This window comes from Meriones unguiculatus, chromosome 1, assembly GCF_030254825.1.
Source record: "Meriones unguiculatus strain TT.TT164.6M chromosome 1, Bangor_MerUng_6.1, whole genome shotgun sequence".
NCBI lineage: Eukaryota > Metazoa > Chordata > Mammalia > Rodentia > Muridae > Meriones > Meriones unguiculatus.
This window is the reverse complement of record NC_083349.1, coordinates 107336742-107363642: the sequence shown is the minus strand read 5'-3', so window position 1 is coordinate 107363642 and position 26901 is coordinate 107336742. Positions and strand designations below refer to the sequence as shown.

Below are 26901 nucleotides of genomic sequence, written 5' to 3'. Positions count from 1 at the left end.
AGAAGTAACTTTCATGATTCCTGCAAGAGCTAGTGCCATCTTTGCTTAAGTAGCTGTTTAACTCTGTTAACAAAAGTAGGAGCAGTGAGGTGAGGAGAGGGAGTGAGGGACGGGGCTGGAAACCCAGGCCCTTAAGTGGTACCACATGTTTAAATGAATACAACTCAGGTGAAACTCAGGGTCTGTATTCATTCTGGGTGTCAGGAAAAGTAGATTCCAGAGGACTTCAGCTTAAGTTTTTAGTCATTTGTTAGAGTGGGGGAAAATCTCTTTTCTTCACAAGTACATTTTACAGTGTACTTTATACAAAAGTATAATTCCACTGAAACAGTAAATGGTTGGATACCTGTTATTAAATATTAGACCCGAAGAATGAATACTTTGTAAGTAGAAAGTTATATTTGTTACTGATGAAGTGTTTTGTGAGAGTGGTTTTGGTAACGGTGTATGCTATTTTTGTATTGTTGTTAGGAAAATTTAAAAATTTAAAAACGTAGAGAAGTCTATTCATGTATTGGGCTGTTGTCCACTCCAAATTAAAATTTGCCTTCCCTGCCTTTTCTCCATACATTTTATGTAATTTTAAATAGTATCTACGCACGGCAGAGTTAGCTCTCCTAGTGTACAGTACAGTTGCTCCTTTTCATGTGTCCATAGATTGTCTTTGTTATTCCAGAAAGAATCTGTACCCATTAGTAGTGACTATATGCCCCTTCCCATTCCTCCCTATTTATAGGCAATCACCAGGCTATATTTGGTCTCTATGCATTTGCCTCTTGGATGGTCATACAAACCATATATTTATGTCATGTATTTACTCTTATGAAAATGAATTCAAGTATGTCGTGTTAAGAAAAAATAGATGGCTAGATGGAAGAGCTTGTGCAGCCATCATTGCATCTGGGGAATTGATGGAGAAAGGTTGTCTTTGCAATGCTGATGGCAACTGTATTTTCTCTCCTTTAGCTTACGAAGAGGTTGCAAGGACATCCCAATAGGTAAGCTGTTTCAGTGACTTAAGTTTCTTCTTTGACACAGACCTTTACTCTGTAATTTACAGTGGTCTAGAACTCAGAATTTCCTGCCTCAGTAAAGGTGTGAGCTGAATTGCTTTGTATCCTGGATGGAGGGATTGCTCAGTGGTTGTGTGCTTGCTTGACACTGTGTCAAGACCCTGGATTCTGTTCTTAGCCTCAAATTTCAAACAGTTCTCGTGTTGAGTATTACCTCCCTCCAAGTTTAAGTTGAATAAGTTTATTCTTAAATTATTTTATTATATTATTTTAAAACAACAAACAAACTTCCACCAGTTATTCCAGCTTTTATTAGGTTGTCGGCCTTTGGTCATTTTCTTCCTTTTTTTTTTTTTAGCTTAGAGACCAAATTATGTGGGGCTTTTCATACTTACTTTTTGTTCTTTTGTTTTTCCAGACAGGGTTTCTCTAGTAACACCCTGGCTATCCTGGAACCTGCTTTGTAGACCAGACTAGCCTCAGACTCATAGATCTGCTTGTCTCTACCTCTCAAGTGCTAGTTTAAAGGCATGTGCCATCATGGCCAGGCAGAGAAAGTCTGTTCTTTATCTGCATATAATCTTCAAACAAGTATTTGAAGGAGCTGAAAACAAACATGTGGGCAGTTTGCTAGAGAAATGGCCCAGCAGTTGAGAGCACTTCTTGCTTTTGCAGAGGATCTGGGTTGCATTCCTAGCACATACCTGGTAGCTCACAACTGTCTGCATCTCCAGTTACAGAGGATCTATGCTTTCTTCTGACCATGGACACCAGGCACATGTGTACATACATGCATGCATGCAGATAAAACACCCACATATATAATAAATCTATATATAAAAGCAAAAAAACAAAAACAAAAAAGAATGCCCCAAACTACAACCCAAAGGGAAATTGATCTAAAGTGAGAAAAGCAGACACAGAGAAATAGAATGCAACACAGTTAATATGGTTAATAGGGTAATTAATAGGTAATATCTTAGCTTTGCAAGCATGGTATTACAAAAGGGTTAGAGACAAGTTACAAAACTCAGCATTATCTAAAAGGGGAGCATATGTTCTTTAACAGTAGTAACAGACAGCTCATAATTTAACTACACTTTTTTTTTCTTTTAAATCTGAGAAATGGAAAGAATAGCTTGCTTCTTAGTCCCCAAGATAAGATACAAATGAATTTTCTAAATGACTACTGAAAAGTTTATATAGAGGTTAGATGTCAGAGAGAACAGAACCATGGGAAGTCATTACATATGCAGCCAGTCAAGCTGTGGCTCTGCTACTTCTTTGTATGTTCTTAAGTAAATCCTAATGTCCTTAGGTCCTCAGTTTTATCAGCTCTAAAGGAAAAACACCTTTATCTTCAGTTATCTTTGTAAGGATAAAGAATGCATATTGAGTTATAATAATGTCTTAGTTCCTTTCCAGCTGTTGTGATAAAACACTATGACCAAGATAACTTACAAAAGAAAGCATTCATTTTGGGGCTTGCAGTTGCAGAGGCGCAGATTTGATGACTCATGGCAGCCGGCAGACAGGAAAAGTCCTGGGACAGGAGCTGAGAGCTCACACCTTGATCCACTAGCATGAGGCAGAAAGGGTTAACTGGGAATGGCAGTGCATTTTGAAACCTCAAATCCCACCCCAGAGACACACCTCCTAATCCTTCCCGAACAGTTCTACCAACTGGGGACTAATATTCAAACTTAAGAGTCGATGGGCCCATACTAATTCAAATATTAAAAATTTGGATATTACAAATGCTATGCAGATACATATTATTATAAGCACATTGGTAGCTACAATTCCAGTTTGATTTCATTTTAGAATATAGGACTATGATTGACAGTACGACAATACCAGGATTTCATTAACAAATATATAGGATACCTAATTTCTCTTTCTTCTTTTTTTTTTTTTTCTTTGTTTGAGACACGGTTTCTCTGTTTAGTCCTGGTTGTCCTGGAACTTGCTTTGTAGACCAGGCACAGTCTGCTTCTGCCTCCTGAGTGCTGGGATTAAAGGTGTGTGCCACCACCGCCCTACCAGGATGCCCAATTTGTATAGCTTATTTTATTATTTAGGCCTCCAACTATTCAAACCTGCATGGTTTCAAGCCAGACAAAATTCCAACACTCAGAAAGGGAGGTGAACACAGAGTTCCACCCCTCCCTAGTCGGCCACCACTGCCCAGCTTGGGTTTTTCATACTTTTGTGAAACATTTGAAATGGAAGTTGATATCTCAAAGATAGATACTAAGCTTTTAGTACTGTATTGTTGGGATCTATAATAAATACATGGTTTTTCACTTGTAGTTTCTAAAATTAGCTGTGTATGTACATGTAGGTATAGGTGGGAGCCAGAAACTGGCACAAGGTGTATTTTTTGATTTGGAGGTCTCTCATTGAATCTGGTACTTGCAGATCTGGCTAGCCTGGCTCCAGGGCTGGCCAGCATTTGCCTATTGATGTTAGTGTAGAAGGTGTTCCTCTTTGTTCCTAGTACTGAACAAGATGATTGGTGTGCTCAAATGTGATTACAAGATAAAAAGTCATTTGAGTATACATGGATGATTATTACTGTCCTAGTATCATTTATTTGAGGTAAAGCCTGGCCTTTAGTCTTGAAATAGTAATTTTGGGGGGAGGTGTCCTGGCAAGTCCACCTGCAAAAGTTAAATATTTTACAGAAATTTCTGCAAGGTTCCATGACAGAATGAAAGGCCTTGGAAATACAGTGCTTTGTGGTCACCTTCACAGACTTCCTGATCTAGGTTGTGTTTACTTTTGAGTCAGTGAACATTTTCTTTGATTGTATTTCTCTTCTTTGCTAGTGCTGTTTTAATGGTTCAGTGGCTGAAATGTGTGCTGACGATTCATGCATCGTACCTGTCCACGGTAAGTCTTTTCCTAGGGTGAATGTTTATGCTTTGGTGAGGATTAGAAACTAAAACTACTCTTTGCTTCCTTTAGAGAGTTATTTAGAGATGATTTCATCATCATTATACTATTGAGATATGTATGAGATATGTATGTAGCCCTGGCTGTACTGCAGCTTCCTCTGTAGGGCAGACTAGCCTAGAACTCAGAGACATCTGCCTGCTTCTTGAATGCTGAATGAATGTTAATTAACATTCATTAATGTGCACATTGCTGCACATATGCGCAACAGGGTTTTTCTCTGTAGCCCTTGGCTGTCTTGGAACTTGCTTTATAGACCAGTCTCCTGGAACTTCCAGAGATCCGCTTGCCTTTGCCTCCAGGTTGCTGGGATTAAAGGCATGAGCCATCACTTCCTGATGGAACATAAAATATTAGGTAAAGCCTTTAATCTCAGTACTCAGGAGGTAGAGGCAGGCGGATGTCTGAGTTCAAGGCCAGCCTGGTCTACAGAATAAGTTCTAAGACAGCCAAGGCTATATTATGCAGGGATAGATCGATGGATAGATAGATGGATAGATAGATAGAATAAAAAAAATTAATGCCAGGAAAGTCAGTTTTTTATGTTACAGTATGATTGGGCTATTTGCATACATTGGTTTGTTTGCATGTGTTTGCTTGTGTTGTTGAGTTTCGTATTTTAAATTATGCTTATTTGTATTTATGTGTTGGGGTTGCCCATAACATGGCATATGTAGAGGTCGGAGAACACCTTGGCTCTCTCCACCATGTGGGCTTTGGTGATTAAATGTGGGTCATCAGGCTCAGGAGCAAATATCTTGTCTACAAAGCAAGTTCTAGGACAGCCAGGGTTGCACAGAAAAAGCCTGTCTTGTGTGTGTAGCTCCCACCTATACCTACATGTACATACACAGCTAATTTTAGAAACTACAAGTGAAAAACCATGTATTATAGATCCCAACAATACAGTACTAAAAGCTTAGTATCTGTCTTTGAGATCTCAACTTCCATTTCAAATGTTTCACAAAAGTATGAAAAACCCAAGCTGGGCAGTGGTGGCCGACTAGGGAGGGGTGGAACTCTGTGTTCACCTCCCTTTCTGAGTGTGTGTGTGTGTGTGTGTGTGTGTGTGTGTGTTTCAGTTCAGTGGCCTGTTGTGAGGTTTTTTTTAATTTTATGTGTATTTTATGAGTATTTTGTCTATACATATATTTGCCAGATGCCTGCAGAGGAGAGTTTTGGATATTTTGGAACTGGAGTTACCAGTAATTTTGAGCTACCATGTGGTGTTGGGAACCAGACCTTACTCTTCCAACTGCTAGGCCATCTCTGCAGCCTCATTCTGTCTTTTGATTTTTTGGGAGTGGGTGGGTGGGGAGGGGTAAGGGCTTCACTTTGTAGCTTGGGCTAGCCTTGAATTCACTATGTGGTTGAGTCTGATTTGTTCTCCAGCCCATCCAATCTTCAGTTTCCTAAGCGTTGCAGTTACAAGCATGATGCAGCTAGCCATCAGTTACATTTTAAACTAAAAGTAGATTTTTATTTGCTTAGTATTTTACGGTACATTTTCCTGAAAAGTTTAGCATTTGGCTTAAAAAAAAACCCATCCATAATTAAGCTATAGGTTCCTTCCTCTTACATGCATGTGTATAGTTTTCAGTGATGTGTGTGGAGAGCCAGGAATCTTCCTCCATCACTTCCACTTTATTCCTTGAGGGAAGGTCTCAGTCAAACTCAATGTTTGCTGGTTCTGCTTAGTCTCATGAGGTTGGAATTGTAGGCAGATTGCCATCCCCCACCTGACAGTTACATGGCTTCTGGGGGCAGGACTTCTGCTTTTACAGTCCAACCTCTGAGCCATTGATGTAGCCCGGCTTGCCTTTCCTAGTACAGTTTCTCTAATGTCCTGCCTGGTTACTGCATGCTGCTCTTTATCTCAGGCTCCTCTCCATAGTGGTTCTAAATAGGCGTACATTCTGTTTTGAACACTGACAGAGTATTGGAAAGGGGGAAGAAGCAACAGTAAGAATGGCATAGGACTCCTGTAGGCTGGAGTTTTCAGGGGTGAATTAGAGGTAGTATCGAGTAGACTTGGAAGAGATAATTGTTTTATGTTCAGATGTCAGAAATAAGGCCAGTGAAGGCTAATTTACAGGATAAAGTATAGGATCTTTTTCCCCACCTACAGGGACCATAAATAAATAAATAAAATTTCCAGTTTAATTTTTAAGTGTGATTGGCAGGGTTCATTAATAGATGAAATCTTCACAATGTTGTGTTCTGAGTCCACAGGAGTTCACCCTGCCCACTGCCCTACTTGATGGTTTGTGGATTTTTTGAGGTGATTTTCCCGCCACGACATCAAGGGCCTTCTTAAGTTTGTGTTGTTGCTAGGTAGTGTCTAAACCCCCAGTGCCTCTAGAAGAACTGACACATACTTGTGTGGGGGCTGGCTCCTCCGGAAGGCTGAACATGATGGTGTGTGTTTCTTTAGAATGTGGTGCTGATGAAGTGGTCATTTGTTTGTCTATTTCTCCAGTTGCCTGACCTGGTACAGCAGCTGGGGACCCTGTATCAGCTAATGGAAAGCAGAGTCAAAACGTTCCAGAAACTCTCACACCTGCATGGAAAGCTCATCCTTCTCATCACACAAGTGAGCAGATGAAATGTTTCCATCTCAGACTTGGCTGTGCTAGTGTAGAGGGTAATGGGGAGTTACCTGAGTAGTAACACACTGAGTTCAGTAAGAAGTTGGCAAATCAGAGTCCAGGCTTTAGCCTGGAACTTACTGAGTGACGGTGTGGAAGCTTAACTGTACACCCTCACCACTGGCTCATTTCTTGAACATACTTGGATGGCCTTGAACATACTCTGTAGCTAAGGATGATTTAACTTCTGCTCAACCTGCAATTATAGGCCTGTACAAAGCACAGACAAGCACTCACCACCTGAGCTATGTGCACCTCCCCTCACCATTGTATTTTTAGCTCAGTGTGTTACTATGAGCAGTGACTTACAAGGTGTCTGTACTGTGCCCCGAGCTCAGCGTGTTACTGTGGACAGTAGTTAGAGGGTGTCTAGTGTACATTTTGGTGCAGTAAGATACTCTAATCAGTGCATATGATTTCTGTACTCTCACACATTTGTCCTGTGCTTGTTCCAAGTTGTGTGTTTGGGTCAGCTATTCCTTTGGGGGAGGCCAGTGGAGAAGGGTAAACTAGCTGAATGTTAGAGAGCTGGGTATGTTGTCGTCTATACTTGGGATAACCTTATAATTGCTTTATAATTCTGTCTTCCAGGTTACAGCATCAGAAAAAACAAAGAAAACGCTTTCCCCTGGACAGAATGCCAAGTTGGTGTATGAAGAAGGTAAAAATTGGCATAGAGAGGCGGACCCACCTCTCAGTCCCCCTCAGTCACATAGTTTTGTTACCTTTGTATAAATACCCATGTATGGTCTTTAAAATTTTTTTTTTCTTTTGGTTTTTCGAGACAGGGTTTCTCTGTGTAGTCATGGCTATGCTGGATGGACTTGCTTTGTAGACCAAGCTGGCCTTGAACTCAGAGATCAACCTGTGTCTGCCTCCCAAGAGCTGGGATTTCAGTGTGCACCACTGTGCCCAGCTCTTTTTTTTTTTTTTTTTTTTTTTAATTGATGTTTTGAGTTAGCATGCAGTGATGAGTTTTGTCATGGAATCTTCAGACATATATGTCCTCATGCTTTTCCCTTGCTCCTCTCCCTCACTGCCTTACCCCATGTTGCCTTTGCTCATTGTACACATGTGCTTTAAAACCTAGTTTCTGCATACAAATGAGAACATGTGAAGTCTTGTTTTGTCACATTTCTTCTATTAAAATAGTCAAAACTCTGACAGAACCCAAGGAAAGGAGCAGACAAGTGATCGGCTTGACGGGGTGTTAGTCATAGAAGAAGTGGAAGTAAAGGAGCTTGAATTTAGACCTTGAGGTATTAGTGATCAAAACCGACCTAAAAGCCAATTGCTCTGAATGTACTTACTAGAGGCCAGAGAGAGGAATCAGCAGGTAAAGATGCTTGTTTCTAAGGCTGAGGACCTGAGGTTCAATCCCTAGGACCCGCATGATGGTAGGAGAGAGCCAATTGCCATTGCAGTCTAGGTGCATTGTGACTCTCATGTAGCGTAGTTAGCAGTTTCAACCAAACAGAGACAGTTAAGAGTATTTGATGTGAATTTGTACAGTTAATATGTTAGTAATTATAATTAAATATGAGCTATTGTTAGACATCCTAAGTAGTGTATTGATGATAGAGCCTGTTGCAAAGTGTTACAAGTGTTGCCGAGTGTTACAAGGTGATACAGCACCGAGAAATCTGTTAGTACAGTGACCAGTTTCCCAGTTCATTGGAGAACATTAGGCATAGAAATGAATTTGGAAGTACACCATCATACATCTCTAATAATCTCAGCAACCAAGGAATTGAAACAAAATTCCACATCAAACAGTATATATAATTGTGAAGCTAGGAACGAGATAGTAATGGACCTTTTTTTCTAAGACTTTGGACTTTACATATATTATCTTTTGGCATATAATACAAAAGCTGACCTTCAGTCAGCTCTTATTAATAAGTGCTATGCAAATCAACAAGTGTCCTGGACACCAAGACCAGGGAAAAGGAGTTAGCATTATTATACCACAGTAACTAATCATAGAATGTTAAAAAAAAAAAAAAAAGCCATAGCAGCAGTCAAAACTTGGAACGCTGGACACTCTAAAAGGTGAAATAGAGAAAAATAGTACACCTGTATAAACTAGAAGATAACCAGTAAATTTCCCTATATTTTAAAGTTGCTAGTAACCTCCAAATTATTTTTTTTACTTTTTTGCTTACTTATATGAGTCAAGAAAATCACAGTAATTGTGATTTAGATGAACAGTGTTGGAAGTCTTACCTTGTATGTCAAGACTTGGTCCTGAAAGATCCATAGAGCTGTGGGGAGTTATAGACCGCATCCATGACAGGCTTAGCCCCAGAGCTGAGTTATTGAGGAGATGCCGCAAAGGCTACACACGGTACACAGGACTGTGCTCATGTCACAGTGTGTGAACTGCACACAGCATGTCCGGGCTACTTTCCTGAAGGGAGAAAGCCTACTAAGCTTAACAGTGAGCTAACACTTCGTGCAGTGATACATTTTAAATTGAATAGCTGAAACTAGGTATTGACAAGAGTTCAGAGAAGTGAGGACTCATAGAGGGAGTGTGTTTATGGTCTTTTTGGTTGGTTGGCTGGTTGGCTGGTTTTTTGAGACAGGGCTTCTCTGCATAATTGCCCCGCCTGTTCTGGAATTCTTTGTAGACCATGGTGGCCTTGAACTCACAGAGATCTGATCTGCCTGCCTCTGCCTCTGGAGCACTGGCATTAAAGATGTGTGCTACCATGCCCAGCTTTTATGTCCTTTTTATTGAGCATCTTTGTAAGGCATCAGAATTGAAGGTTGGTGTATTCACTTTCACCTGGGTACCACCTGGGTACCACCAGGCATTTACCTTAGTGACTGCCACTTTCATGAGCACTGGGCCTGGGTACTCTTGAAGCCCTGTGATGGGTCTATACTGTGTGATGTTTTCTGGCCTCTTTATTTCTTGGAGCTAGATTTTCTTCATAATGTTCAAACAGAGCACTAAAAGTTTGAAGCTCATAAAACCTTTTTCTTCTTCATAAAGTTCAAACAGAGCATAAAAGTTGAAGGAGGAAACAGACATGAGAAGTTTGTTTAAAAAAAAAAGGTACCACCAAAGAAACTTTTTTTTTTTTTGCTTTGGAAATATTTTTCATATATATAATGTAAACAGCATTATTTAACTATGTTTATTTTTACATTTAAAAATTGAGTTTTAATTTTTAATAAGATAACTATCTCATGAGACTTAACTCATAAATAAAAATATTGGGGGTCGTTGGCTTTGAAAATTAGTATATTAAGACTAAGAAGCTGGAGAAAAGTGGCTTTTTCCATGTCAGAAGAGTTGTCCAGATTTGTCCATTATAGTTTGTTTATAAAACATTGCAACACTGTCTTATTAACAGTGCAGCTCATTAGTGGGCAGTGGTCTATTCCTTCAGCACACAGCATCATATATTCATGATGTGAGAAATAGGAAGTAGAGTTCTATATTATGAACATGGACTAGTTTGATAAAAAATTGGTCACAAAAATAACCGTACACATGTGTGAGAACACAAAGTCCACAAAACAGTACAGTTTGAATATACACTCATAAATCAAAATTCAAAATGCTTGGGACCAGAAGTGTTTTGGATTTGGGGGATGTGTGCAAACGCCTTTCATGTGTTTAGTATTTCTTATTTGAAAATCAGAAATAAAAACTGTAGCAAAACCAGAAATGCAAAGTGTTTTATGACTGCACACACATAGCTCATGGCTGCATGTCCTTTACCATTGTACTGCAGTGTGCGTGACACCGTGTCACAACGTAGTTTCTTTAGGGGGATGGGCTTGGCTGTGGGCACATGATGGCTTACATTAACTTTTTTCAGAGTAAGTAAATGTGCCCAGGATATTAATTTAAAGGGTAGGGACACTATTTTACATTTTATTACATAACATTTCCACACCTAAGCAAATTAATCGCCTTAGGAAAAAGAAAAGATGGGTTTGTTTGTTTTTTTATAAAGCTCTGGCTGGTCTTGAGTTCACAGGGATCTGCCTCTCTCTGCTTCCCAAATGCTGGGACCCAAGAGCGGGCACCAAGCTGCCTGCTTAATTCCTTATGTGTGTATTTTGCCTGCATGTATGTATTTGTAAGCTGCCATGTAGGTGCTGGGAAAGGAGCCAGTGCTCTTAATCACTGGACCAGCTCTCCATCCCTAATTCTTTAATTTTTCATCCTTTTTAAAATTTTTTTTCTTTCTCTCTTTTTTTATCCTTCTCCAGACTGGGTTTCTCTGTGTAGCCCTGGCTGTCCTGGACTTGCTTTGTAGACCAGGCTGGCCTCAAACTCATGGGGATCTGCCTGCCTCTGCCTCTCTGAGTGCTGGTATTATAGGCATGGACCACCACGCCTGGCTATAATTTATTTTACATGCATTGGTGTTTTTCCTGCATGTTTGCCTTTGTGAAGGATCTGAGAGTTACAGACGTTATGAGCTGCCTTGTCAGTTCTGGGAATTGAACTGGAAACCTTTGGAAGGGCAGTCAGTGCTCTTGATTATTGATCCATCTCTCCAGCCCCTAATTCCTTAATTTTATCCTGTGCCAGCTTACCTTTATTTTTATTTTTTTTTTATTTTTCTTTAAACCACTTATGTCCACCTATGTGTAAAATGCCATGGCTTATTCAGACCAGACTTCAGCCTTGACCTGGCACTAACTCTGGTTTGTAAAAGTCTTACAGAGGTCCTGATGGTAGAGAGTTGCTGAAAAGCCACCATTTGACTTCCCAGAATGTGCCTGTGTGTGCTTGTGGATTGCTTCTTCTGGGTTTCATTAATTTTTTATCCTGTAAATGCTGAAATTCTTTTGAACTGGATATACAGTGTGAGGCTGAGTTGAGTTTCAAGTCACTTTTTGTGTGGGGGTCCATCATTGCAGGTGGATTTTCATACTGCCTTACATGAGAGCTCAATTTTGCTCCTTTTTCCTTTTATTTCCATGGTGCTTAGATAACAATTTAATTCTGTTATTTTTTTACATTTTAGTGTTTTATTTCTCAAAACTGTATGTTTAACATAGCAGTTTTATTCTGTAACTAGTACTTGTTTTTTGAGACAGGGTTTCTCTGTGTAGCCCTGGCTGTCCTGGAACTTGCTCTGTAGACCAGGTTGGCCTGGAACTCATAGAGGTCTGCCAGATTCTGCCTCCTGAGTTCTGGGATTAAAGGTGTGCCCTCCCACTGCCTGGCTGGAACTGGTGCCTTTTTGCTGATGTTACAGATCACAAATCATGCAAGAGCATTTTTTTCAGGTAGATGCATGGGCCATCATTTCTTGTGTAGAATTTTTACATGCCCACTGTGTCTATTTGGTGGTTCAGAAATGGCTGAATATTTTAAGATAATATTTTATGGGGGTTGGTTAATACCTACCTTTATGCTTTTGTGCATATACATATTAAATTTAGGGCTAGTGGCTCATGTGTTGAAAACATGGTTGGTTTCCAGCATCCACATCAGGTTGCTTACAGCTGCCTGCCACTCCCACTTCCTGTTTCTGCTGGCAGCTACACTTACAGGCGTGCACACAATTTAAAATTAAAATAAATGTTTTAAAAAGGAATAGTAAGCTGTGCAGTGGTGGCGCACACCTTTAATCCCAGCAGTAGGGAGGCAGAGGCAGGTAGATCTCTGAGTTCAAGGCCAGCCTGGTCTATAGAGTGAACTCTAGTACAGCCAAAGCTACACAGAGAATAGTAAAATTAAAAGCTGGGTTTAGAAAGTGTACTCAGGTACTGTCAGCACTTGGGTGGCTACAGCAGGGAGACTGCAAGTTCAGGCCTTTCTGCATACAAGATCCCAATTCAGACTATGCAAACAACAAAGAAAACTCTTCATTGAATAGTTGTTGGTATTGATGGTTGATAGCTCAGCATTTCATTAGTAATACTCTGTTTCATTATGTGCTCTGCTGTTCTCTTACAGAATCTTCTGAAGAAGAGTCTGATGATGAAATTGCAGAAAAGGATTCTGATGTGAGTGGTATTTTCTGGTCCATCTGCTTTTTTCCCTCACTGTCAGGGCACTTCATGAATGCTTTCATTTGCTATCTCCACTAGGATAATTGGGATGAAGATGAAGAAAAAGACAGTGAGAAAGATGAGGCTGTTGATGAAGACAATGAAGAGGAAGATGAGGACACTGAAGACAAAGAAGAGAATGGGGAGGACAGAGAAGTGTCAAGTGAAAAAGAATTAAATGGAGATTCTGATTTAGATCCTGAAAATGAAAGTGAAGAGGAGTGAAGACAGAAGCAGTCATTCACACTGTGACCGCCTTGCCCGATGCTACCATGTCCTCCCGGGGAGGCTTGCCCTGTGCCAGGAGACAAGAGGCGTCATATGCTTTCCAGTCACAGAGGCGATTTTCACACCTCCTTCCTGCCCTGACTGCCCCAGACTCTTAACTGTGTAAATAAGAGTGTTTCATTCAAATGTTAATAAACTTTACACAGTAAATAGACACACTTTCTGCAATGTACTGACATGAGTGTCCAATATATGGTATATTTTTATAATACAATACTCTAGTATGATTGGTTCTATCAGAAACTGACGTAGGTGGAGATAGACGTGCCATAGGGGTCAGGAACTGGACGCCTGTGAAGGAGTCGGCTCTCATCTCAGGTTGGCAGCTTTCATCCAGTCCAGATGCCACACAGCACTAATGAATTATTTTTAATCTGGCACACCTAATTTGACATGGTCATAACATATGAAGGAATAACAAATTTTAAATGAAAATGGTTGTGATTTACAGAAATAAAATCACAGTCTCCCTAGTTTGTCTACTCACTGGTAATCTGACATGGATCAGATTGGATATTTGGAGTGCTTCCCCAAATAACCACTTATTTTTTAAAGTGTCCTGTGAGATATTTTTTTAAACAAAACAAAATAATGGTAATTAAAGAAGCAAAGCTTCAGCCATATTAAGGGGATTGCTTGTCTGCGGACTGTAAGCACTCATCAGTGTACAGGTCAGGCATGCTTGTTACCTGCGACTTTTTAAACCTTCAGTCACAGCTGCTTTTGAAGAGGTTTCCATTTTTATTTAAATTACTAATGGATCAGAGAACAATTGTTTATTTTTTCTCTTTGGTTTTAGATATTAATAACCTTGCTGGAATTTTTTTCCAAAGAAACTATTTTTATAATTCAGTAATTTAACGTTTTCTTTCCTTTTCATTACCCACTCTTGGCAGGGCTGGGGTATTTGTTTATCTTTAAAAATGGTAAATCTTACTCAAGATTTTTTTATGTATGTATAAATAAGTATTTTGGTGTGCTCCACAGCTTTTCAAATTACCAGTAATTTGTCTTGTTTTTAAAGAGTGGGCTAGTACTGACAGAGAGCTCGCTTCTGCAGAGTGCTGAGCAGATGCGTGTATTTTCCCACCTTTGAATGTGTAAGAACGTGGAGCTGGGAGGACTTCCATCAGAAGTAGAGCAGGCCGCACAGCCGGAGCGGGCAAGCTGCTGGCGGGATCCGTGTACAGTTGTTTTTGTCTATAAATGGAGCTGTTTATGGCAATTTAATACCATTCTCTTTGTAAAGTGAATAAATACTCATCTTTACCCGGTGCGTGTCTCATGATATGTATAGAGAATGTTCAGCTGTATGTGTGGCCTTGGGGCGTATGATGTGAAGGTTTGTAAGGTGGTTTCACTTCATCAGCATTCGTCCACAGGTAAGTACTTTTAAGTTTGCAGCAGGTGAAAGGAATAGGCATCTTGTTTTAAGTCTTTCACGAAGGATGTTTATTTGTGCCAGCCTCATCTGGGTCGCAATTCCGTATGTTTTAGAAATAAACAGGCATTTGTCTCTTATTATGAAGAAACAACAGGGGAAGTTTTTACTGTTTCTGTTTCTGTTTGGAAAAATCAGGCCTACACAGTTTTTTTTCAGTGATAAGAATAGTTCACTGTTGTACCTATTGAGAATGAAGTGTTGTCTAGGATCTTCCAGCTTTTTTATCATTGAGAACTTTTGAATCCTGCAACTATAGGTGGGCCAGTGACCTCATATCCCAGCTGGTTGCCATGTTTACTCTCAACCTAGGGTATTCTCCCGTATTTCATTTTTATTTTTTTTAAATTTATTTTTTTATTAATTACAGTTTATTCACTTTATATCCCAGCTGTAGCCTCCCCTCATCCCCTCCTAATCCCATCCTCCCTTTTCTGTGCTGATAGGGGAGGTGGTCCTCCCATTACCTCTCACTCTAGGCTGTCAGGTCTCATCAAGCCTGGCTGCATTGTCTTCCTCTGTGGCCTGGTAAGGCTGCTCTAAGGGGTGGGCTGGTGACTCTAGTCTCTTAAGCCAAAATAGAGTTACAAGTTAGTCACCTCAGGCACTTGTTACAGTAGTGAGGCCCCTGTGGGAGGTTGGTGTGTGTGTGTTAAGGAAATGTATATAAATGTGAGATAAACGCAGAGGAAGGGGTTTGGTTTGGGAAAGGTACAGATTACATAAAATATAATCCGGTTATTGAGAGCGCCGAACTTTGAGGGGGGGTGAGTCAAGCTTACCTGGGAGTTTTAACAAAGGCCCAAGGGCAGCTCCTGTGGAGAGGTCTGTATGAGAAGTGGAGTGCTGCATGAGGCTAGGGGCTATTGTATTTGATTAGAATTCTCCGCTCTCAGTTGAGTCGTTTTCCAGGAAAAAACTGCAGTAGTCCATGACAGTGACTTGGGTTAGGATGGTAGTTACAGAATTGGAGAAAACTGATTGTTGTTGGGTTGTTTTGAAGTTAGACTTTGTGGTGTTTGCTGCAAAGTAGGACAGGCATCAGCTGGCCACTGCCACTGTTAATGTTTTGCTAGGTCAATGACCATTGAAGCTGGTGTCATCTCAGGCATCACTAACCTGGGTTAAAGGCATTTTCTAATAATCTGTGGTACTTTGCAGTGATGCTACCAACTAGTCACCTTGAGAGATTTGGATGGAGATAGCGATTTGGCCTTGACATGGATGTGACATTACTCTTGAGCCATTGTGAGTTTCCTTGGTGAATAATAGGAATGGAAGCAGCACAAGGCATGGTGTATGGCAGCGTTTCAGGAAGAACAGGCACACCAAGTGGAAAACAAGTGCAAAGAACAGACAGGTTCAAGGGATGATTTTGTTGGCCCTTTGAAGGCAGCTGGGGCATAGAATTCAGTTTCCTTTTAATCTAGTATAGCACTCTTGACTTTGTGGTACCACAACAGGATTGCTTGTGCTCACAAAATTTAACACCACTGCACAAGCAGTGGTGAAATGAAGGCACAGGGTATTAATGGATTAACAAGCTTCAAGCTTTTGCAATGTAGGATGGCTGTGAGCAGTGGAGCTGGTGCAAGCTGACTGGGTGGGTGTGCAGACAGACCACTGGTATTGGTCTGTGGTCTGTGGGTTGGTTTACTTTTTTTTTTTTTTTTAATGCTTTTGACAACAGCAAATTACAAATGCTGTTGTCTGAAGCATTAACCGTTTGCTGCAGAGGGCAATATAAAATGAAGTTTTCTTGAATGGAGTAGATTGTTAGAAGGTATGAATGTCAAAAGTGAAAGTTGGTGCATTCCTGTTGTAATCACAGCAGTCAGGAGGCTGAGGCAGGAGGATCCTGGGCTTAATAAGCTTTATTACAATGGCTTTATTACAACCTTATCTCAAAACCCACACAGTTGGCCCAGTATGTTTTAGGTTATTGTGGCCTAAAGTAGAAGAATTCCTCTGCTTTACTGGTGTAAAAACTGAAGGTTCTCGGGAACAAATAGCACAAGTGTTTGCCTGGCCTGTCCCACAACAGTTGTAGTCAGTTTTCTAGTTAGAATCTTCCTGGATCCGGGGCTGGTGGTGAGTGGAGGGAGAATGTGGCCCTGTTACAGGCATTGGGCATGTCACAGGCAGTCATGACAGTGAGGTTTGACTCTTGTAGCTTAGCCAGTCTGGTGGTCACAGTAGCATAGTGCTGGGCCGAAGTTTGGTGTTTGTCGCCGTGGCTAGAGCAGAGGCACTGTCACAGTTGAGTTACACAGTAACCCACTGGATGGTTGATCTTGAGCCACATTGCACTAGAGAAATGGAGTGTCTGCACAGCTGATTATGGCAAGGACAGCTGTTGTCTTCCCCAGTGGTGGGCTTTGATGTCTTAGCTTTATTAAGGGCATGCCAGGCCCCAGGTCTTCTGTAACAGGACAGTGACTTCATCAAGATTTGGGTATGTTGGGTCGGTCTCCTTAGGTACCGTTTAAAGCTGTGTGTTAGGGTTGTGAGTCTGGCTAGTTTGTGATTGTGGGTACCCCAGTAGTATATGTGGTTGTACCTGAGGAACAGATAGTAGATTCAGCTAGATAATTATTCCCAGTCTGGCAGAGCCCTTTCCTTGATTGTCATTAATACACAGGACAAATATGAACATTATTTTTAGGTGTAAAATTCTGTGTATTAGGCGGTCACATTGTAGAGTTGGCAGCTTGTTTAATTGGTGACTTGAGAGATTTGGGTATGAGAAAGGTAGGTGGATCAGCAGAATACAGTTCAGTTCATTGCGAGAGGAGATTAGACCAAGAGGCAGGAAGAAGACGGAGTGCCAATGCTGGGTTCACACCACAGTGTCTTCTCCATTACTGTTCTGGTGTGAGACAGGAGAGTAGCCACAGCGCCACCGCCTCAAGGATGCATGAAACTGAGGGAACCTTGGGTCAGGTGTGGACCTGCTTCCGAGGGTTATTTTCAGATTGTTAGACATCTTCCCAGTGTGAGAAGGAAAAAGAAAGGTGTGAGTTTTAGAAAAAAAAAATTCTGTTTATGCCTGGCTCTTTAAATAAACTTAGCCCTTTGGGTAAACAAAATTCTTTTCTAATGGAGAGCTTTGTTTAAAAAAATACTGTTCTAACTTGATAAGCATCCATTCATTGACGAAATGGGCTAATTCAAGCCAAGTTGGGATATATAAATGCAGGTGTATTAGGGATAGGTCTTGGGTATTATTCACTGTCCCAAGGAACAGGGCTAGAGAAGTTGCCATGCAGAGGGAGACAGAAAAGTGTGTGGGGGTGGGGGAGAGTGTGTTTGCAGAGAGGGAGGGAGGGAGGGAGGGAGGGAGGGGGGAGACAGGGAGAGAGCAAGGGAAAATGTATGGCTTATATATAGGGAAGCCCAGGCCTTGGGCTGGAAAGTTCAGGATAGAGTGGGGTATGCCAGCCGTGCCCTATAACAGGTAGGGACTGAGGGATGCTGGAAAAACCTGGACACCAGGTCTGCTTTAATATTGAGGCACCTCAGCTGCTTGTCCACGGTCTGAACCCCAGCATAACCAACAACAAATGCTGGAGGGCATGTGGGGAAGAGGGAACCCGTATTCACTGTTGGTGGAATTGCAAACTGGTGTAGCCATATCAGTGTGGAAACTTATCACAAAGCTAAAAATAAATCTACCATATGATTCAACTTCCCCAACCCAAGGAACAGGACTAGAGAAGTCACCATGCAGAGGGAGACAGAAAAGTGCGGGATGGGGTGAAGGGGGGAGGCTGTTCACAAAGACCTTGGCAGATGCCCAGAGGTCTTCCTCCACAGTCCTAAGCAGCCATGACACCGATGATCAATATCAATGACCCTGAGGGTCCAGTAGTGGCAAGCACACTTTGGTGGTAACCAACGGCTCTCTCGCTGGTTTTAAGAACCACTCAAAAAGAGGGAAACCATGTCTGGTACTAGAAACCTAACTATTCAGTGCTAGTGAAGTCATGGTTATTAGAGGAGAACTTAGGCTAATTTGCTAAACCAGCATAACCCCTAACAATGTTCTATGAACCTTTATCCTTATAGGACCTAGTCTTCACCCCTCATCAAGAAAATCTGTCTTAGCAACACACGGAGACCACTACAGAAAACCACAACCAATCAAAATACAGAGTTGTAGAGCCCAGTCCCAAGGGATACACCTACAAAACACCCCTTCGCCTCAGACTCAGGAATCATTGCAGAAGAAGGGCCGGAAAGACTGTAAAAGCCAGAGGCTCAGGGAGTTTTCTGTGAGACTGTGTCTCCTAGTAAGGTCAGAAACTAAATCCATCTCACCAACATGACTGCCCAAACATGAGCAGAACCAGGATGACACCAATGGACATGCCAAAGACAGAGGAAAGCCCATGAGGCCTACACAACTCTACACAACTGTACAGAGCTGAGGGAAGCTGGGAGCAGGAGAGGTGGTGTTTTCCAGGGAGGAACACACCAAGTTGTTCTCCAGCAACAGCAGTCAGCCCTGAAAACAGACACACAAGTAACGCTATGGATCGACTAGGTTGTATTTAGGTGTATACATGTACATACATATTTGCATGCAATAACGATTAGTGAGAAGAGAGGCCATGAATTTGAAGGAGAGCAGGGAGGGTTTGAAGGGACAAAAGGAAAGGGAGAAATGCAATTAAAGCATAATCTTAAAGTGTAGAGGTAAAAAAAGATATCATATTGTTCTGAAAGTATGGCATTCTTGACGAGATCTAGAAAATACCAAAAGATAAAGAAGGAAGAGAGAGCTATAAGGGCAAGTAACCACTATATCGTTTTTTTTTTCCTCTTCGTGTGAGCATACATTTTCTGTGTGCATGGGTGCTCTCATGACGTGTGTGGAAGTCAGAGGACAACTTGTGGGCAGATCCCAGGGATCAAAGCTTGGAGAGGAGTGCATGAGCCATCTTGGCGACCCAGCATTAAAAGCTACTTAAATTAGGCAAGTAATGTAGAATGCATGCCTCTAAAGCGATGGTTCTCAGCAGGTGGGTTGCGACTCCTGAGGGGGTCGAATGACTCACAATGGTCGCCACAAATATTTACAACATGATTAATAACAGTAGCAAAACTACAGTTGTGAAGTAGCGAGAGAGATGATTTTATGGTTGGAGGTTCCTACCTATGAGGAACTGTATTAAAGGGTAGCAGCATCAGGAAGGTTGAGAACCACTGCTCTAAATAGAAGATGAAGGCTGTGGTTTGGGTCAGAGCCCCGCTGCCCACTGCCTCTGATCCTCTTCCAGAGTCCCAACGGGGAGCAGCTGTATGGAAAGCTAACAGCAGTTCTTTTTGGGTTGATCCCTCCATAATTTCCCCCGAGATTCTGCATGCAGACAGATGAGCTAGTGAGATGCAATTGGTTTCTGCTTCTCCACATGGATGGGCATTTCCTGATCAATGATATACATAGGCTGTTTTCAGCATCCTGATTAAAAAAAGGATGGTTCCTGGGCCCTCCTGTTCCTTGTGTAGGTGCTGTGCTAGCATCTTTCTGGAGGCGGAGCTGGATACTTGACTTCAGGAAAGATGGCTTGTTTGGAGGTTTGAGCACATGCAGCAATCAAGGCGTAGAATGCTTGGCAACAGGTCACACTGTGTGTGCCCTCAAGAAGCAGGGAGAGATGGACGCTGTGGCTCTTTGCTTTCTGTATCTTCCTCTTGAGTAGGCCTGGGCCCCCACCTCATGGATGGTGCTACCCACATTCGAGGAGGGGGTTTCCTCCTCAGTTAAACCTCGTTGGGAAGGTCCTCACAGGCATGCTCAGAGTGTCTCTAAGTGCAGCAAATCTGACGATGGTAACTATCACAGATGGTACATGTAGGCTGCGGTATGTGAGATTTCCATCGATCTGGCAGGTTGCCTCGATGGTTTTAACAGAGGGGATGTTTCACATGACAAACCCTCTCCTGACCCAAGTTAAACCTAAGTCCAATGGGAAATGATTTGCTCTTTGACCAGCTAATAGGTTGATGAGAATTTGATTTCTTGGACTATTGTAACTCTTTGTTACAATATTTGTTTGGAAGAGTCGGAATTGTTACCATTTTTAATCAATTACTTATTTTATGTGTGTTGTTTTATTTGCATGTATGTCTGTGTGAGGGCTTTACAGCCTCTGGAACAGTTGTTAGCAGCCATGTGTGTGCTGGGAATTGAACCCTGGTCCTCTAGAAGAGCAGCCAGTGCTCTTAACCACTGAGCGATTGCTCCAGCCCCCCCCCCCTTTAAAAAAACATTTGAAAAATCATGTCTCTTGTCTCCACCTCTCCAGGCTTCCAATTTATCTTGGAAGAAATGACCAGAGCCTGAGGAATTTGCCAGCTCTTACCTCATGAACAAGTGATTCTTTGTTTCTTTCCTTGTTTCTTTCTTTTCAAGACAGGGTTTCTCTGTGTAGTCTTGGCTGTCCTGGACTTGCTCTGTAGACCAGGCTGGCTTTGAACTCACAGCAATCCTCCTGCCTCTGCCTCCCTGAGTGCTGGGATTTAAGATGTGCGCCGCCATGCCGGGCTGTTTATTTCAAACCGGGCTGGGGTCTGCTCAGTGAGAGCCTCTTTGGTAAGGACTGTTGGACACCTCTTCCGGAACAGCTCTGTGCACAGGTGGTTCCAGTTTTCAAGTGTCCCTGGAGTGGGGGACGTCACTTAGGTGTGAGGATGGGTAGGGAGACAGCGGAAGGGCTGATATGATACTAAAGACGGTGAAAGGAATGTAGCCAGCTTTCACAATGAGGGGTTACAGGAGCCACGGGAAAGCACTGATCTCAGCCAGCGACCAGGATGGCTCCAGGGCTTGAGGGAGAGCCTTTTAGGAAGTAGGGATGTTCAAAGGAAAGGCAGAACAAATAGTTGCTTGACGGATGCAACAAGAACTCCGTAGAAATGAGGCTTTCGATTCAGTTAACAGAGATTTCTGCTTGTTAGAGACCAACTGGGTGAGGTGGAGAGAGCTTGGCAGTTTCCGGGACACAGACATCCTCCTTCTAGTGGACATCTTGGCTGTGGATTTTACAGTCTATTCCTGTGTGCTCTTCCAGACTCGTGAGCGTAGTGGAATTACTTTTAGGCCTAGAGGCAAGGAGTGCCAATGGAAGTCTCCCCTGGCTTCTCTATCCTGTTGTCCTGGTTTCTTCTTTGGGAGTCCAAGTGTAAATCGTCAAAATTAAAGTGAACCGCTAGGTGTCAGCGTTGCTCCGGGCAACTCTCGTAACTGCGCGCCAGTACCCGCTGAAGTGGGGCTGCCTGAGACCGCTTCCCCGGTGAACCTGTTAGCTTTCTGGGGAACAGCCTTCGGGACCCCAGGGAAACTCAAGGGTGCTCGCAGCTCTCTCTTTTCTGGAATCCATCCCAATCTGGAGGACGACGGGTCTTCTGGTGGTGGCTGTGCCCCCAGCTCCTCTGGGACAGGGAGCGCCCCTGCCGAGCTGATATTCCCACACCCCGGACCTGAAGGCGCCCGCACAGGAGTAATCCGAGCAAACACCCAGCTGGCAGAAGCAGCATGGGCGTCTCCTAGCGTGTAACAGTCAAGCTCTGCGGCCTTCATATTCCGCGTCATTTCCTTAAGAGGAACCACCTGATCAACAGAACCAGAAAATTTGAACACAGGGGTCTTCCCAGAGACTCATACTCCAACCAAGTAGCATGCATGGAGATAACCTAGAACCCCTGCACAGATGTAGCCCATGGCAGTTTAGTGTCTAAGTGGGCTACATAGTAATGGGAAGAGGGACTGCCTCTGACATAAACTGATTGGCCTGCTCTTTGATCACCTCCCCCTGAGGGGGGAGCAGCCTTACCAGGCCACAGGAGATGACAATGCAGCCAGTCCTGATGAGATCTGATGGACTAAGATCAGAAGGAAGGAGAGGAGGACCTCCCTTATCAGTGGACTTGGGGAGGGGCATGCGTGAAGAAAGGGGAGGGAGGGTGGGATTGGGAGGGGAGGAGGGAGGGATTTATGGGGGGGATACAAAGTGAATAAAGTGTAATTAATAAAAAAAAAAAAAAAAAAAAGAAAAAGAGGAACCGCCAGTGCCGGGGAGCGGAGGACATGATTTTCCCGCGTGGACTTTTTCCTTAGAGCTAGGATTTCATGTTTCCTCAGCCACAGCGTGAGCGGTAGAGTTCTTTTTGTTGTTGTTTGATTTTTTTTGTTTGTTTTTTTTCACTTGGCTTCTCCAAACTTTTGAAAACTTCAAATATACAGAAAGATGAAAAGAATAAGTCGGGCATGCTTTTAATCCCAGCATTCAAGTCAGAGGCAGATGGATTTCTGAGTTTGGGGCCATCTTGGTAAACACAGCAAGCCGCAGGAGAGCCAGAGTTATAACGTGAGACTGTCCCAGGAACAAAACCAAAGGCAAAACAAACAAACAAACAAACAAACAAACAAAGAATAGGATTAGTCATCGCATACAGAACACTTAACACTGTCAATATTTTGTCTACTTTGTATCTACGTGCCTGTGTTTATTTTTGCTGACGTATTAGAAAGCATGTGAGAGATATCATGACCCTGTACTAAACGCCTCAGCGTGGCTTCTTACATAACCACCTCCTCTCCCAAAGTCGAGGGTATATTTCTTGTTTCTCTTCTTTTCTATTGTTTGGGTGTTTTGCCTGCATGCCTGTCTTAGTGCCAAGTTCATGCAGTCTCTGCAAAGACCAGAAAAGGTCATCAGATCTGGTGCCATGGGATCTGGTCCCAGTAAGCCCAGATCCTCTGCAAAAACAGCCAATGCTCTTGACCTCTGAACTCTCTCTCCAGCCTCAGCATCTCTTAGTATTATAAAATTTCCAGCTCTCCTCTCTCTTTCTCTCTCTCTCTGTCTCTGTCTGTCTATGTCTTTGTCTCTCTGTCTCTCGTTTCCTCTCCCCAGGGTCTCAGTATGTATCCTTAGCTGTCCTGGAATTCTCTATGTAGACCAGGCTGGCCTCAAACTCACAGAGACCCACCTGCCTCTGCCTCTTGAATGCTGGAATTAAAGGCACGATGCCCAGCTGTATTTTATGTCCCTTAATCATCCCCCAGATGTGCTTGTTATCTGGTTTTATTCCTTGAACCAGGATCAGCCAAGGTTTACTCTCTGGATCTGGTTTTTAAGTAGAAAGCTTTAGCTGAGCGCAGTGATAAGAGGCTTGTGGTTTGAGGCAACTTAGCAAACCTTGTCCCCCAAAATAAAATGGTTCTTTTCTTAGTTCTTTTCTTTTTGAGGCAAGGTCTTACGTAGCCCAGGCTGGTCTCAGACTCTCAATGACCTCACTCCTGATCCTCCTGCCTCTGCCTCCTCCTCAGTGCTGGGATTAAAAAGTATCACCATGCCCTGTATACTTGCTTTTTTTTTTTTAATTAAGACTTATTTTTATTTATATGTATGTGAAGTGTGCATTTCTGCATGTGTGTATGCCACATATATGCAGGTGCCCACAGAGGCCAGCAGAGGGTGGAGGAGCTGCTAGAGCTGCACTCACTGGCAACTGTGAGCTGCCCAACGTGGTGCTGGGAACAGAGTTCCGATCCTCCGGAGGAGCAGGAAGTATTCCTAACTGCTGAGTCATCTCTTTAGCTTCAGGTCTTATCTCTCTCTCTGCTTCAGATAAGGTCTCACTATATAACCTCGGCTGGCCTGAAACTTGCTATGTAGACCAGGCTGGCTTCAAACCCAGAGATCTGCCTGCTTCTGCTTCCTGAGTGGCTTATTTTAAAATGCATTGTTTAAGTGAATGGGCAAAACCAGATTTTTTTTTTCAAAAAATTTGAGGCTTTATTCATTAATTTATAGCTTTATTATTTTCTTAAGCAGCGCAAACACACCACTACGTTATACACATTAAAGTTGGTAGCTATTATCTCAAACTGTCCACCAGTGACCCCAGCACAGTTGACCCTGGGCTGACCTGCCATGTCTTTTCCTGGGAAGAAACTGAGTGTTTTGAAAGTTCTAGGGTGTCCAGGTCAGGCCCAACCCTCTGTGGCTTTGGGCAAGGCCTTCTATACGTTCAATTTTTTTCATCTAAAAAATGAAGACTGGATAGAGCACTTCAGACAGAGCCTCTGAAGAGGACCTAGAGCAGCACTGCGCAGGGCCCAGCCTAGACCACGGTCCCAGAGCCAGGCAGGTAGCAGTGCACAACTGATTCTTCCTGCTCCAAGGACTTTTTAATTTAATGTATTTAGGAAAGATTTATTGTTATTACTTTTAAATTGTGTGTCTGTGTGTGGCTATATGCATGTGAGTCCAGTGAGGTGCCCAGTGAGGCCAGATATATCAGATCCCCTGGAGCTGGAGTTGCAGATGGATGTGAGTTACCCGACGTGGCTGCTGGGAACCAAACCCAGATCTTCTGCAAGAGCAATGTGTATTAGCAACTGCTGTGGCATCTTTTCATTTCCCCTTAACCCCAAACATTTTATGTGTTTGTTTACTTGATTTTGTGTGTAGGTTGTTATTATCATTAATATTATCGGTTATTGCAGTTTGTCTTTTGAGACAGGGTCTCTCTTTGTTGCCCAGGCTACCCTGTGCCCAAGCTGTCCTCCTGTTTCAGTCTTTCAGTTATTTGTTCTACAGATGTATCCAGCCATGCCTAGCTTTCTAATTCTAATGATATTAATATCACCTCATCCTCTGGGCTTCTTTTTCAATAAATAAATATAACAAGTTCTATGCTTGACTGCCATCATCATCTGTTTGCTTATAACACAATCCCTCAGGATGAGTAGGTGAGTTGTTTGTTTGTTTGTTTGTTTATTTTGAGACAGGCTTTCTCTTTGTAGCCTTGGCTGTCCTGGACTCACTTTGTAAACCAGGCTGGCCTTGAACTCACAGAGATCCGCCTGCCTCTGCCTCCCAAAGGGCTGGGATTATAGGCATGTGCCACTGCACCCAGTGATGGGTAAGTTATGAAGATAGAAGGTTTATTTTGTGTCTATGCCTGGTTGTCCATTCACCTGGGCTGCTGAGTCTATCTCTGCCTGTCTGCCCCTGGCTCTGAAGGAGTGTGCTCTTTATATTCAGCTGTCAACTGACAGGTTCCAAAAATTGATTTATATCCATGGTTACTGTCACCCAGGAGAATAGTGAGAAACAATAGTGTTTTCTTCCATTCACATCGAATAGAGCCAGAGCCTGAAAACTCTCCAGCTGCTCTCCCTCAGGCCAGCCTTCGCTTGTCCTCTCCTGGAAGATGTGTATATTCATCATCCCACTCCCTCTCCCTTTCCTAAAGAGCCTGTGCTGCAGGACTGAGCCACTGGGGACCAGCAGCTTGGAAAGGAACCTGGGCAGCATCTCTGGTAATCTGGGAGCCTGGAAGCATTTGTCAGGCACTCGGGGTAGGGGCTCAAAACCACTCCAGTAGACTTGGGTTGGTGGCTGTTTCTACTTTTAAAATTGGATTTGTGGGAGACATCTTTAGCAAACTTCCTTGTGGTCGCCTCCCTCCTTTGTTTCTGGTGGTGGCTTGAGGGGAGCTATGAGGACATTTCTAGATATGCTGGAGAGAGAGAGACAGAGACAGAAACAGAAAGAGACAGAGAGGGAGGAAGAAAAAGAGAGAGGGAGAGAGAAAGAGAGAGCTGGACAAATGTAGGTTCTGGGGATCTGATTTTTCTATGGCCTTAAGTGTTACAATATTTGTATCTGAAGTGAATAATAAGTTTATTATTTGGTTATTTTCAAGCTCTGGCTGGTTGCCTTGAAATTTTTGCAATGTGTGAAATCTGAGATTTACAGACATTCTTTGAAACTCTGGTCTTCAGAACCTTTCATGTACAAACTGCTCTCCATAACGGCATGGATTTGGAAGTGGCTTCCTGTTCCAACCCTCCTGGAGCTCAGCTGCTCTGAGAGGGAAGAAATAAGCACAGCCCCGTTTACTTCCATGTCGTCTATGCTTCCTTCTCCGTAGAACCTATTTTTGCTTTCACATTTGTTCTACAAAACTGAGAAGGAGAAGTGCTGGACTGCAGTGTCTCACAGGCTCTGGGGCAGCCCTGGCCAAGGACATGATTCAGGGCATGCTGGGAGAAAGCATACGAGTAACCTGGAGTTCAGGGGATCATGCCTTCCATTTTCTCCGGATGCCAGAATTTCTGATCTGGAAAGGCTCTTGGTCGGGAAGGTAGGTGGGTGAAGGTTGGTGTAGGAAGAGCCTGGATCTCCAGTGAATGCTCTAGAAGGTTACCTGGCTTCCTGAGCATCAGGGGGCCTGGATCTTTCCTCTGAGTGCTGATGTTGGAGCTGTGTGTTTAGCAGTTGATCCTCCTCCACTCCGAGCTCCTGCAGCCTGGTGGCCATGGCGGCTTGTTACTCTGTCGGTGGCTGAAAGGTGTTCTGACATTCCTCTGAGACCCCGTTCTCTGTCTTCACCATTCCTCATGAGGTGTGTTCTGGAGGCCCATTCTTAGGCCTTGTTCTGGCTAATTTTATGTCAACTTGATCCAAACTAGAAGCATTGGAGAAGAGGGGGGCTTCCTTTG

The 26901-nt window shown here is 42.8% G+C and overlaps 1 protein-coding gene across 1 annotated transcript in view; it reads left to right on the top strand.

Annotated features, from left to right (window-relative positions):
* Window positions 1-14211, top strand: part of Wdr43 (WD repeat domain 43) — a 46976-nt gene extending 32765 nt beyond the window's left edge. Inside the window, exons 13-18 of the mRNA XM_021647163.2 lie at window positions 967-998; window positions 3845-3908; window positions 6451-6564; window positions 7211-7280; window positions 12555-12604; window positions 12689-14211. Coding sequence (XP_021502838.1) covers window positions 967-998; window positions 3845-3908; window positions 6451-6564; window positions 7211-7280; window positions 12555-12604; window positions 12689-12874 — 516 coding nt within the window. The 3' untranslated portion in view covers window positions 12875-14211. The remainder of the gene's footprint in view (window positions 1-966; window positions 999-3844; window positions 3909-6450; window positions 6565-7210; window positions 7281-12554; window positions 12605-12688) is intronic.
* Window positions 14212-26901: the final 12690 nt, after the last annotated feature.